The following is a 13,780-nucleotide window of genomic DNA, read 5'->3' as shown; positions in this document are numbered from 1 at the left end:
AAATGTGTTTGTTTTAATTTGTTGTATTCCTGAAGATGTATTGAGCTCTTTCCATGACGTAGACTGACCAGGTGAATTCAGGTGACGGCCGTCATCCCTTATTGATGTCACTTGTTAAATCCACTTCAATCCGTGTAGTTGAATGGAGACCGGTTAAAGGATTTTTTTAAAGCCTTGAGTCCTGGATTTGTGTATGTGTGCCATTCAGAGTGTGATTTAACTTCCTTTGAACGGGGTATGGTAGTAGGTGTTCAGGTGCACCGGTTTGTCTCAAGAACTGCAACGCTGCTGCGTTTTTCCACGCCAAACAGTTTCCGTGTGTATCAAGAATGGTCCACCACCCAAAGGACATTTCCGCCAATTTGTGGGAAGCATTGGAGTCCACATGGGCCAGCTTCCCTGTGGAACGTTTTCGACACCTTGTACAGTCCAAGCCCCCGTGCACAACTCAATATTAGGATATTCTTAATGTTTTGTACATTTGTCTACTTTACTGTACAAACATCGCCCTCTATCCTCTGAAAGTGGAACTGCTTCTAACCCCTCCCTCCCTCCGTGTTTCCGTAGCGATGTGGGCGTGGGCCAGTCGCAGGACGACAGCATCGTGGGCCTGAAGCAGTCCAAGCAGATTCCAGCCTCGCTGCCTGTCAGCAGCAACCTATCGTCCAGCAACCCTGACCTGCTGCAGTCCCACCACCGCATCCTGGACTTCAACAACCAACCGGGTGAGGACAGACAGACATGCCTCCTTTGTACCTCTAGTATACAGCTGTATATGAGAAGCACAGCGTGGTTGTCTTCAGCTCCCTTGAAGCCGTCTAATTTCGCATGCATTTATATACATTGCTAGCCGTGCACGTACTTGGCCAGTTGTCTGGCATCCATGTTTGACACACCCATTTACGTTCTCCTACACACACTCTTTGTGTTCCTTCAGCCCCGGTCGTGACAAGTGAGTATCACGCTGCTGCTGCTCTGCCCACGGCAACGCTAGTCTTCTTTGCCAGCTAACTGCTTTTTCGTTTTACAAGCGTCCTATGGTATTTCCAAAACGGGTCTCTAAAGGGCTAACTTTTAACTGTGGTTATGGTCTGGGCTTGTCGGTCGCATGCCTAAATCTGACTGGAGTACAGGTTCAAAGGAATCGTTCCTGTAAACATTTGACGGAGTGTAAGCAGCCAGCATTACATTGACCCGTTCATTCTCAGTGCATATTGGTGTGTTCACTTGTTATCGGGGTGGTATGGTGACATCAAAATGATTTAGGTGGGGATGCCATGATATCCTTGGGTGGGACAATGGTACATGAATTATGTGACTGCATGATAAAATTGCAATGCAATTAAGTGATCTACATATCCCAAATGAGGATTCCGCCCCAATGTTTGTCCAACATTGTGTTGACGTTATACCTCTAACACCCCCCCCCCAGACATGTCCGACCAGGTGCTGCGAGTGTTCAAGGCAGACCAACAGAGTCGATACATCATGATTGGTAAGGACACCACGGCCAAGGAGGTGGTGGCCCAGGCCATCCGGGAGTTCGCCCTGACTGCGGTGCCCGAAGCCTATTCGCTGTGCGAGGTGTCCGTCACGCCGGAGGGTGTCATCAAGCAACGGCGGCTACCAGAGCAGCTGTCCAAGCTGGCTGATAGGATACAGCTCAGTGGCAGGTAAGGACTGTTTTTTAAAAATGAACCCCCCTTATTATTGAAAAACCTTGTCTTTTTCGATTTAAACTCAAGTCACATCATAGTCACAACGCCAGGTGCTTGTTAATAATGACTCAACGTGATGCTATGAATAACTCTAGCAACAAAAGTACTTATTTTGAAAATGTGCTTTGTGTTGATAAGATTTCTACCTGACAAACAAAAGAGAGACCGATGATCGATCTACAATAGAACACCTGCTTGTAAATACTAAAGGAGCTCCCTGCTCTTCCCCTCTCTCTAGATACTACCTGAAGAGCAACATGGAGACAGAGACTCTCTGTTCAGACGAGGACGCCCAGGACCTTCTTCGTGAAGGCCAGATCTCCCTCCTCCAGCTCTCCACTGTGGAAGTAGCCACGCAGCTCTCCATGCGCGCCTTCGAACTCTTCTGCGCCATCGAGCCCACCGAGTACATCGATGACCTGTTCAAGCTCAAGTCCAAGACAGGCTCGTTTTGCCTCAAGCGCTTCGAGGAGGTCATCAACCAGGAGACCTTCTGGGTGGCGTCGGAGGTGATCAGGGAGCCCAACCAGCTCAAGCGCATGAAGATTGTCAAGCACTTCATCAAGATTGCTCTCCATTGTAGAGAGTGCAAGAACTTCAACTCCATGTTCGCTATCATCAGGTGAGGTGGGAGAGGTGGGAGGACGAGAGGAGACCAGGTGACCATGTTGTGTTGTCATGTAGATGGGTTAAATCGATTTTGAGGACTTTTACACCCAAAGTCCAGCAGTTACGCTGAATCGGCTGTGTTTGTGTGGTGTTGGAACAAAAGCCTGCATCCTCTAAACCCAGAGTTAGCCAGTTAGCCCCCTAACCCTAATCCCCAGAGATTATCACCCCCCTCTACATGATCAGCCTTCTAACTTTTCTAACTTCACTGTCTGTCTGTGGTCCTCCCCCAACAGTGGTCTGAACCTGGCCCCGGTATCTAGACTCCGGGGCACGTGGGAAAAGCTCCCCAGTAAGTACGAGAAGCTGTTTGGGGACCTGCAGGACCTGTTTGACCCGTCCAGAAACATGGCCAAGTACCGCAACGTGCTCAACAACCAGAACCTCCAGCCGCCCATCATCCCCCTGTTTCCCGTCATCAAGAAGGACCTCACCTTCCTGCATGAAGGTAGCCAGTGACACACACTTTGTCATTTTGTATCACAAAATGTGCTCAGAAACATTCCTTTTGCAACCCAGAACGAAATCTTAAGATAAACGCCCGCCCTTCTCAAAGCTTCTGCCAAAGCCCGTCCCCAGCCCTTCCCCTTCCTTTTCCCCCGTCAGATACAGCGCGTGTCGCCGACAGACCTTCACAAGAGACTATAAATACATTGGCTATTTGTCTACCATTTTTGTATCGGGTGTTGCACTCCCCTGTATGCCAATGCTCTCCTACAAGGCATCTTAATCAACCTGCTGTAACAAACAGCCTCTCTCGTCTTTCGCCAGGGAACGACTCCAAAGTGGACGGCCTGGTGAACTTTGAGAAGCTGCGGATGATCGCCAAGGAGATCCGCCACGTGGGTCGCATGGCCTCCGTCAACATGGACCCTGCGCTCATGTTCAGAACCAGGTAACATCGGGGGAAAAAAACACGGAAAACCAATATAATCCCAGAAGACTAATAACACCTCACCATCCCCCTATACGTCCAGTCAAACCACTGTCAATGATTGTTCAACATGTAGATTGTCAATATTCCGCGCTTCCACGCTTTTCCCTTGAGCAGCCGTTTCCCCGGGCAACCCAGCTGTCTCCTGTATTCTGTGCACTCCACTTATCGTTGGCGTAAAACCACAGTGCTCATGTGTAAGTGTGTTGTCTGACTGTGACTATGTATGTCCACCATGCTGTGATGTCACTTCCGGGTGTCGGTGGTTGTTATCAATGTTCGTCTCTTTCTCTCTATTGTGGGCCTCTGGTAAACTTGCTCATCTTGGTGGCTCTTTGTGGTCTATCCTGTCTTAAGCTTGTCTCCCTCTCTTTCTCTCTCTCTCTCGTCCTCTCTCTCCCTGTGCACTCTTTGCCCTCCACGCTTCACTGTTCATGGCTATCCCTTCTAGGAAGAAGAAATGGAGGAGTTTAGGGTAAGTTTTGGTGACCGACCTTTCCATGCTTTTTTCTTTTGCTCCATTTGTTCGCTCCCTCCCTCCCTTCCTCACTTCTGAGGCCTTTGTTTGTTTGTTTGTTTTAAGTGATGATTTTACTACCCTGTTTGGTTTGAATACCCTTCTAACACTGCTTGGCTCTGGCAAAAATGTCTTTAGAAATGGAAATTAAAATCACTTTTGCTTTTTTCAGGTCACACCGCCATTTTTGAAATCTCAAAGTATTTCGCAATTATGCGTTAGAACTGAGAGCGATTTGCATCCCATGTAATTCACAATCCATGAACTAGCAAAAGTGATTACTTTGTGTGTTTTCCCAGCTAAGATGGACTACTTACCAAAAATGGCATGCCTACTTTTGTTTCGCATCAATTTGCCATGGTTTGGATTTATCAGCCTCCATACTGAAAATATCTTCTTCAACATGGAATTCTGTAGTGTGCTACAATGACAAACAGGGCATACAATTAACACCTGCCAAATCCGGGTAGATTTAGGTATTGGGGAGGGGGTTTAAGAATGACTATTCACCTGCCACAAAGGCGTGTGGTCAATTTGCAGGGCTCTACAGTGCAAGCATTACATTTGCGAATAAAAAAATAGTCAAAAGTCAAGTATGAGCACATGTGCAAGTTAGGGTTAAAAAAAAAAGGCCGCCGTGGCAGTTTTCAAAATATTTCTGCTGTTTTGTTCCATAGTTGCTAATCGCACAAAGAAATATGAATCCTCACGCAGCAACGCTGGCAGGGGAGTGAAGTGCTGATAGATTCATTTTTGGAGGCAACGCCTCTAATTTACTCAAGTCTACAAAGTGAGACTTTGTCCTTGTTTTTTGGCTATTTACATTGTTTGTTCATAAGGTTGCTTTCCAAGACCCACGTGAGTCGTTCTGTTACTATGGTAACCTCCAGGCCTTAAAGGGGCAGCTGAACATTTTGTCCCTGATATTTTGGTTAAAAGACTCGGGTCACAATACATCAAATTTAGCAATATACCACATTACTTCTTACTAATACGTTTTTTGTTTTAGAAACATTACAAAGCATGTCTTCTGTTGTTTTTAATGTAATTATGGCCCCAAAAGTATTTTGGCTGGTAAAAAATCTGAGTGTATGGTAGTTCATTTTAGGCCCTGCAGCCAAACTAGTCATGCTTTACATGACAGCGTTACAGTGGCCAAGGAGGTACTATACCACTATACTGTGCATGTACTCAGTATGTACCATAGTTTCTGCTGAACAGGCATTTCAATACAACTACCTTGGTGTTTACCACAGAAAGACTGTACATCACTATTTGAACCACCAACACACACACACCTCCCCTGTTGCCTGACTGATTGACACCCCCCCCCACACACATTCCCTCCCCTTCTTCTTTAGAATGCATGGAATGTTCTGGAGCTGAGAGGAATGCCCCCAAAAGCCTCTCGGTCTCTGCATGTTTGACTCTCAAACGACCCTCCTCTCTACTACCTTCCAGGACATCTACATATTAGTACACACACATGGCCATAGTCTGATGGTGGTCTCGCTCTCCCCTTTCCATTTCTATGTGTGTATATTGTGTGTGTGTGCGTGTGTGTGCGTGTGTGTGCGCGCGTGTGTGTGTGTGTACGCGTGTGACCAGGTCTCTTAGCCAGGGCAGTGCCAACGCGGCGGTGCTAGACGTCACCCAGACTGGCGGGCACAAGAAGCGGGTGAGGCGTAGCTCCTTCCTGAACGCCAAGAAGCTGTACGAGGATGCCCAGATGGCCCGCAAGGTCAAGCAGTACCTGTCCAACCTCAGCCTGGAGACCAACGAGGAGGCGCTGCAGACCCTCTCTCTGCAGTGTGAGCCCTCCATCAACACACGTAAGTGCTGGATAGAGTACATGCTGTACACACACACACACACTTTTGTTCTCTAGCTGCAATGTGAGCCCTCCTTCAAAACATGTAAATGTTGCAGACATCATGCATGCTGTGTATACACCAGCACACCGGGTGGCCATTTTTGGTTCAGCAGCAACACTGGTATTATTGATTGTTAATGCACCACATTCTCCTTTAACCCTTTCTCAGTGCCCAAGAACGCTGGTGGCGGTAAGAGGCCAGACACATCTCCGGTGGTGTCCAGGGCTGCCAGCCAGCAGAGGGGCCAGCTGCAGAAGGGCAACCAGGCCCTTCAGGTGCCCGCTGTGGCCCTCTACCCCTCCCGCAAGAAAGTGCCAGTCAAGGACCTGCCACCATTCGGTAAGAACCTGCACAAGTTGAGGGGGAAAATATACTTGGTGCAATTATGCTCGTTTTAGAACATTGTTTCTTTCTGACACCATACAATCTGTGATTCCTCAAAGAAAAATGGATTCATTTCAGTTTCAGGTCAAATGTACCCGATCACAATGTTGCTTTTATTGTTGGTAGCTAGTTTAGTTAGACAATATGGGCTGGAGATTCGACGGATTAATCTGCGTCTGGGAAATTGGCCCTTGCTGAATGCTAATTAGCAAATGCTAATTTTGGGCTATTTTGTTTTGAAGGCACGAGTTCCCCTCAGTCGCTGAAGAAGATCCTATCGCTGTCGGAGGAGGCCAGCGAGCGTCACAAGCGTCAGACGGAGGACACTGTGTCTAATGCCTCCTCGCAGCTCTCCTCCCCTCCCACCTCCCCCCAGAGCTCGCCCAGGAAGGGTAAAATTATAATCCCCTCAATTCAACCTCAGCCCAGTCCCCCTCACCCACGCTGACACCTAGTGGTCATAGAGGGGAACTACTTGTTCAGCCTCCTGTGATGTCGTGTTGATATAGCAACAGTTACTCAAGGTTTTTGGGGGCTATGGGACATGACCCATGCAAATAGAAAGTTGTGTTTTACTTGTGGAGTTACATTAAAAGACACACGCCACAATTAGGGCTGGGCGATATGACCTAAAAATCATATCTCCGTTTTTTTTCGAACTGATGGTGATTCGCGATATATATTTAGATTCTCTTTGTGTTCTCTAAATGAGCGTTGTCATACAATTAAAGGTCAAATACACTGCATTTCAAACAGTCGGCAATAAGCTAATGAATTGAGGCCTTGTAAAAGTTATACCTAGGCTAAATATAAGCCTTCCACAATCATAAGACCAACTAATAATGTATTATTTTATCAGAATATTTTAGCCTCCTTTTTTGATCTTGCAACAATCACAGATCTGGTGAAAAAAAATGCCCTTTTTTGTTACAAATTTAACTAGAATCATACATAGTCATTATTAGTGAATGAGCGCTAACTTCTTAATAGCAGGCATTAGGCTATAGAAAATAAACACAGGTCTCATCAACAATCTCTCTAGGCACTAACAATCTCTCTAGGCTCTAGGCACTAACAATCTCACTAGGCACTAACAATCTCTCTAGGCACTAGGCACTAACAATCTCTAGGCACTAGGCACTAACAATCTCACTAGGCACTAACAATCTCTCTAGGCACTAGGCACTAACAATCTCTAGGCACTAGGCACTAACAATCTCTCTAGGCACTAACAATCTCTCTTGGCTCTAGGCACTAACAATCTCTCTAGGTTCTAGGCACTAACAATCTCTCTAGGCTCTAGGCACTAACAATCTCTCTAGGCTCTAGGCACTAACAATCTCTCTAGGCTCTAGGCACTAACAATCTCTCTAGGTTCTAGGCACTAACAATCTCTCTAGGTTCTAGGCACTAACAATCTCTCTAGGCTCTAGGCACTAACAATCTCTCTAGGCTCTAGGCACTAACAATCTCTCTAGGCACTAGGCACTAACAATCTCTCTAGGCACTAGGCACTAACAATGTCACTAGGCAATAACAATCTCTCTAGGCATTAGGCAATAACAATCTCTCTAGGCATTAGGCAATAACAATCTCTCTAGGCATTAGGCACTAACAATCTCTCTAGGCAATAACCATCTCTCTAGGCATGAGGCACTAACAATCTCTCTAGGCACTAACAATCTCTCTAGGCACTAACAATCTCTCTAGGCACTAACAATCTCTCTAGGCACTAACAATCTCTCTAGGCACTAACAATCTCTCTAGGCACTAACAATCTCTCTAGGCACTAACAATCTCTCTAGGCACTAACAACCTCTAGGCACTAGGCACTAACAATCTCTAGGCACTAGGCACTAACAATCTCTCTAGGCACTAGGCACTAACAATCTCTCTAGGCACTAGCCAGCTAATCTTTGTGTTTCAAGTTTAGCCAACTTGGATCGACAGTATTTGCTCGCTAACAAGGTTGAGTAGTTTAATTGTTATGAACACACCCTTCTGTCCGTCTCGAGCTGTTTTGAACAGCATGCAAGCCTGTCCACTTTGTTCGGATGTTGAAATGAAGTGGCCTACTTATTTTCTCAGAATGAGAACGAGTTGCCAATTCCTTATTTCCTTTTATATAATTGTTTTTAAATGCTTATTGCACATTTATAGAACACAGACTAGACGGCTCATAACAGTCTTTGGCTAAAATGCTGCTAGCGGTAGGTGGGACCCAAATGTGACAAACTGAACATTCATTTTCCAGAATCAATGTTCATTGATACTCTCGTTTTAGTAGTGTCTGCTCTGCGCACAATTTGAATAGAAAGGGTGTCGTTAGAAAAGTTATCTTCTCTATTGCAGTAAAAAATCATGTCTCAATGTGTTTGTGTTCATATGACCGATTCTGTTGGACCAAACCTCCAAATGCAAATAGCTAGTTGAAACCGCTTGTCAGATCAGAAGATGTGATCTCTGAACTCTGTTGGTGGGAGAGAAAGTAGCAGGGGCTTGGTGTGTGTGTGTGCAAACCGTAAAGGATGAGAGGAAACAACCTCTCACTAAAATCGGACCAAAATAAGGCAAATCTGTTTTTCTGGGTTTATTTTGTACCTAAGCGTTGGACCCTCCTTCCCGTCTTTGGGACAACGACTCTCATTTTTTAGGGCGGAGACATGAGCATCACGCCATTCTATACAGATCTCTGGTGTAAATGGGAAAGGTGCACAGAGGAGCGAAAGACACAAGACCAAATACAGCATGAGAACAAGCGGACATAAACGCTCATGAATACGAAAAAGAACAAAACAAAAGATTCTTACGATACAGAATATCGCTCCACCCCCAAAAAAACACACACATTCGAATTAATCAAATGGATTCGATATATCGCCAAGCCCTAACCACAACACTAAACTATCCCTTAGCCCAGCCATTCTTAGAGAGCGCCTAGTTCTACGCTGGTTCATATTGGAATATACCTCCCATCCCAACTACCTCACCCCTTTCATACTGTGTTGCTGTCCTGTGTCCTGTCTGTGTGTGACGGTCTCTTTGCCTTGCTGCACGTAGGGCTCGGGACACTGAAGGGCCAAAGTGTCCGGAAGGTTACCTTTACCAGTAAACAGACAGGTAAACTAAGCCCGGCTCTAAACCTAGACAGACGCTGCTGACCTAGAACACATACTGGAGTTCCCCGTATGATACCCCCCCCCCCTTATACATGCAGGGTATTAGTTGTTCAATTCCAACCAAGTCTTAAATTATGACTAATATTGCAACGTTTTCGATTAAGCAACAAATCAGAGTCGTGTTCATTAGGCACCAAATGGAAGAAAAGAGAAACAGGGGAGGGACCTAAACATGTCCAATAAGGAACTGTTTTCCGTTGCAAAAAATGAACACGACCCAGTTGATCTTACAAAGAGGAACTGGTTGGAACCTGTATATATAGGGGGGGGGGGCTTGTGTTGTCCCGCTCGTCTTAGTAGCCGAGTTGCTGCTGTTATGTCTCGTTGTATTACACGTAGTAAGGCAGTTGCTTCAGAAGATGATGTGCTCAGTTGCTGCTGCTTCACCGACATCATTACTCCACTTGATAGTGGAATGTGCTTAGAAGCCAGTAGAAGCCCTTCGGTCCACCGGGGGGAACTAATGCACTCCTTATTGGATGGGTTTCAGAGACCGTCTTGACGCTCGGCCGCCGGACTTTAGAATAGCACTTCATTTTCTGAATGGTAGCTGGAGGTTGGTTTGCCCAGTGATTTAATGCCGTTTTTGATGACTGGTGCGCAAAGTGGGAGAGGAAGTTGATAGGATTTATGACTCTGAGATGGGGTTTCTTGATGTGTGTGAATGGGATTTCTTTGTAATATCAGTCATTGTGACTCCAGGCTAAAGGTGTGAGGATCTTCGTTTTTTGGGGGGGGGGGATTGGGTCGCTGCCCCAAGCACGTTCTGAGGTTTGTTATAGAGTTAGGTCTTGCTGTGTATTTCTCCTATCCTTTTCTTAGGCTAGTGATTCTAGGTGGGTAGTGGGATCTTTGAATATTATTTTGATCATGACTCGAGGGTGTTAAAAGTTTTACGTTCAATGAATGGTGTGCTGAGTGAAGGTGGTGATTTGAGAGGTTAGATGTTTTGTTTTCCAGGTGCAGATAGAAAGATACGTTTCGTAGTGAGCCTATGTGTTCTCTCATTATGCCTGCTGTTAATCCATGCTAGGAGGTTCTGAATGTTTCAACCCTCTGAACACAACCCCATTGACAAGTAGATTGGAATCAGTAAGTTAATTTTAACCACCCCCCTCCTCTCTCCAGGCTACCCAAGAACGGGAGACACCTACTCGGATTCGGGTCACAGCGAGATTTCGTCGCGCTCCAGCCTGGTCAGCAACTCCTCCTTCGACATGGCCCAGGAGGAGAGGAGGGGGCTCAGGCACTCAGGAGGGGTGGGAGACCCCCACGCTGGAGGGGTGCGTCTGGAGAGGAGGGCTACGACCGACCCTGATCAGTACAGCCTCGGGTATGAATCAATGCTGCCAATTTACAGTTACAGAGATGAGTTTAATTTCAAAAGTTGAAAACGGAAGATTTCTCATCCCAGCCCTTTATTTCTCTACCTGTCCACTGTGTTGTCGATGAATGGCGAAACCATTATAAAGGTGTAGCTTGTCTCTTATCCCCTTCCCATACAGTTCCTACTCGTCCATGCAGGACTGCCGGGGCCTGTATGCCTGCGCCATGGTGCTCTCCTCCCCCAGCTCGGAGGAGTTGACCCAGGACCAAGGGGACCGTGTCTCCCTGGACGCCGCCGATAGCGGCCGCGGCTCCTGGACCTCTTGCTCCTCGGGTTCCCATGACAACATCCAGACCATGCAGCAGGGACGTAGCTGGGAGACTCTGGCCTTCGGACCGGGGGGTGTCATCGGCGGGAGCATTGGTGTCCACCCACCCGGGGGGCCTGAAGCATTACTAGGGGGCCCCGCTGGACTATGGGCGTCCCAGGCTAGAGGTAGCTGGGCATCGGCCTCTTCATCTTCCTCTGCTGCGTACTGGGGCGAGGACTCCGAGGGCGACACGGGCACGATTAAACGGCGAGGCGGGAAGGATGTGAACACCGACCCGGAGACGAGTAGTATCACGTCGATGGGGTCCGACGAGGCCAAGCAGCACGGAAGGCCTTCGCCATCACCCATCACTGCCGGAAACAAGGGCCTTATCAGTGAGTTGACCGCTGAACCTTGTCTGTTCTGTTGATGGATGGGTTTAGTTGCCCTCATAGGTGAATGTTCCTGTTCCTCAACAAATAAACATTTAATGTTATGGTGTCCATACCTGTTCCTTAACAAATAAACAGTTTCGTGGTGAAAGGGCTGATTTTAGAATTTTCTGAAAATACCAAACCTTCCTCACATATGTATGCATTCATGCCTTTTACGATTTGCATGCATCTTTGGAGCGAAGTACATGTCAGCTGACTCATGTCCACGTGAAGATCTCCATGCCAACACGTTTTCTGGGAGGTGTGTGTGGCGCAGGTGCGTAAAGTATTAATTCCAACTAACTCCACCATCTTTCACCCCCCCCCCTTCAGCGCGAAAGGAGAGCCGGTACCGCGAGCCCCCTCCAACCCCGCCGGGCTACACTGCCCTGACAATCTCTGACTTCAGTGAAGGGCAGACACAGTCGCCGCCCACAGCCCCGGCCCACTCCGGCCGCCGCCCGCCCGATTACACCACGGCCCTGCAGCGCTCGCGCATGGTCACCCAGTCGCCTGACTCCCATCACCACCACCAGGCCCAACAACATGCCAAGCGCCAAGGGCTCCACCGCACCCGCTCGCCAGGCGAGGAGGAAGAGCCTGAGGAGGAAGAGGAGGGTGAGTCCTTGTCTCCCAAACTAGTCGCTCTGAGGAAGACAGTGGCACACACAACACCAGAGACAACCAGGCCATGAGATGAGTGTACGGGTTACAGGGCAGGTCCCCCTCAGGCTGAGGTAAATGACTGATTTATAGCAACGATAACCTGCATGCCCACCAGGAACAACACGGACTTGAACCACTACCCCCCATATCCACCACAAACCTAGTCCGGTCCCAAATTTGTTTGTGCCGTCTTGCTCATTCCCCATAGGAGTTGGCATCGAGGAGATGTCAAGACAGCACAAACAGATCTCGGACCAGGCTAGCACAAACCCACCATGGCATCTCATGTGCATGAAGTCATCATGCTTGGACCAAAGCTTACCAAGCTCACCAGGCATTAGCGACATTTTGCTCCTCACTCTCTCTACTGTCTCTCACGTCACCAGTAGTGTCGAATGGCATTCATCTGCGGGCACGGTTGTGTTGACGATGCTTGCACACATGCATCTCCATCCCTGGCAGTGTTTTTCACACTTTTTGCACTTAACATTGTTGTTTGTAGCCAATATGCATATTGTTCAGTTTGGATAGTTGTTATGATACGGTAAGTTCACATAGAGGACAGTTAGTGATGTTTTTTTTTGTGGGGGTTTCTGCTTCTGTGATGCTTTTACAGGACTTTGCAAAAAAAGATGTGTATATATATATATATATTTTTTTGTTTCTCTTTCTCTCTTGCCAGAGGATGAGCAGGTATCAGCAGTCTGAGAACGGTCTTCTGCTGGATGTCCTTTGCAGTGACTTGAAGTCCCTTCCATGGGGGCGGAACAAGAGAGACTGACTTGATTGATTGATGGACAGACCAATCCAGTACGTACGTGCCTGCCTGCCTCCTCTTCCGGACTCTCCGTCATTGGTGGACTCCTCTGCTCGTATCTCCCCCCTCGCCTTAAAGCATCATGGGGGTTGAATGACCCTGCATGCAAAAAAAAAATACTGTGAAGAAGAAGATGGAGAGATGGAAAAGAAAGACACAAAATGCCTGGCACTTTGGGGAAAAAAATAAAAACAAGACAAACGGTTTTGCTGAAGAAGAAAAAACTGCTACGTGCGGCAACCGCGCACACACACACACACACACACACACACACACACACACACACACACACACACACACACACACACACACACACACACACACACACACACAGCTGTCATGGAACAGCTTTCCAAGACTAACCCCTATCCCAAACCCACCTCGCTTTACACACACAGTATCATGACGTGTTGAGCTTTGTCTGCACTTTTTAATTTTCTACTTTATAAAACGAGAACAAAATGGACAATGACGATGGAGGAAAAAAAAAAAAACATTTGATCAATTTTTGAACTTTCTTCTAGGTTTCTAGAGGTCTTCTTTCCAGAACTATTGCACTCGGGGGGTAAAAGTGGCTATACCCAAGTCTCATATCCCTGTGTGGACTCTGAAAAACAGATCTAACAATCTTAAGAGTTTTATTCCACAATTACAGTATTATCTTGTCCATTCACATATCCTAATGGTGGCTCAACCCCCACTGCTAACTGGACAGTCACAGTGAGAGAAATAAGTTGGGGTGACCAATATGTCATTTGGGGGGACCAACATGCACGTTCATAATCTAATGTTCTGACACACACTGGGCAAGTCTGGCTTCAGCACTTCTCAGTACAACTTTAGGTTTTAGTGCAACCCTCCATTCCTAACCCTGGCCTGGATATCTTGTCTATTTCCGATATGGCCAGCCACATCTTCAGTTCTAGGTCATATACGATATTGTGGCAGGTT

At 47.1% G+C, this 13,780-nt stretch overlaps 1 protein-coding gene across 12 annotated transcripts in view; it reads left to right on the top strand.

Annotated features, from left to right (window-relative positions):
* The window catches only part of LOC112256345 (rap guanine nucleotide exchange factor 2-like), a 138,906-nt gene extending 125,517 nt beyond the window's left edge, over positions 1-13,389 (top strand). For 3 of the 12 annotated variants that reach the window (XM_042325630.1, XM_042325628.1, XM_042325637.1), the window contains 15 exons: positions 568-725; positions 938-952; positions 1,433-1,673; positions 1,957-2,340; positions 2,624-2,835; positions 3,159-3,282; positions 3,773-3,796; positions 5,447-5,670; positions 5,881-6,051; positions 6,339-6,488; positions 9,157-9,216; positions 10,404-10,608; positions 10,781-11,307; positions 11,680-12,083; positions 12,695-13,389. In XM_042325630.1, the coding sequence (XP_042181564.1) occupies positions 568-725; positions 938-952; positions 1,433-1,673; positions 1,957-2,340; positions 2,624-2,835; positions 3,159-3,282; positions 3,773-3,796; positions 5,447-5,670; positions 5,881-6,051; positions 6,339-6,488; positions 9,157-9,216; positions 10,404-10,608; positions 10,781-11,307; positions 11,680-12,041 (2,857 nt within the window). In that variant the 3' untranslated portion in view covers positions 12,042-12,083; positions 12,695-13,389. The remainder of the gene's footprint in view (positions 1-567; positions 726-937; positions 953-1,432; positions 1,674-1,956; positions 2,341-2,623; positions 2,836-3,158; positions 3,283-3,772; positions 3,797-5,446; positions 5,671-5,880; positions 6,052-6,338; positions 6,489-9,156; positions 9,217-10,403; positions 10,609-10,780; positions 11,308-11,679; positions 12,084-12,694) is intronic. The other 9 variants (XM_042325631.1, XM_042325638.1, XM_042325636.1 and 6 more) reach the window with 7 other exon arrangements.
* The last annotated feature ends 391 nt before the right edge of the window (positions 13,390-13,780 follow it).

Source organism: Oncorhynchus tshawytscha, linkage group LG08 (genome assembly GCF_018296145.1).
Source record: "Oncorhynchus tshawytscha isolate Ot180627B linkage group LG08, Otsh_v2.0, whole genome shotgun sequence".
Classification (NCBI taxonomy): domain Eukaryota; kingdom Metazoa; phylum Chordata; class Actinopteri; order Salmoniformes; family Salmonidae; genus Oncorhynchus; species Oncorhynchus tshawytscha.
The sequence above is the reverse complement of the archived record's forward strand: the minus strand, read 5'-3'. Positions and strand labels throughout refer to the sequence as shown.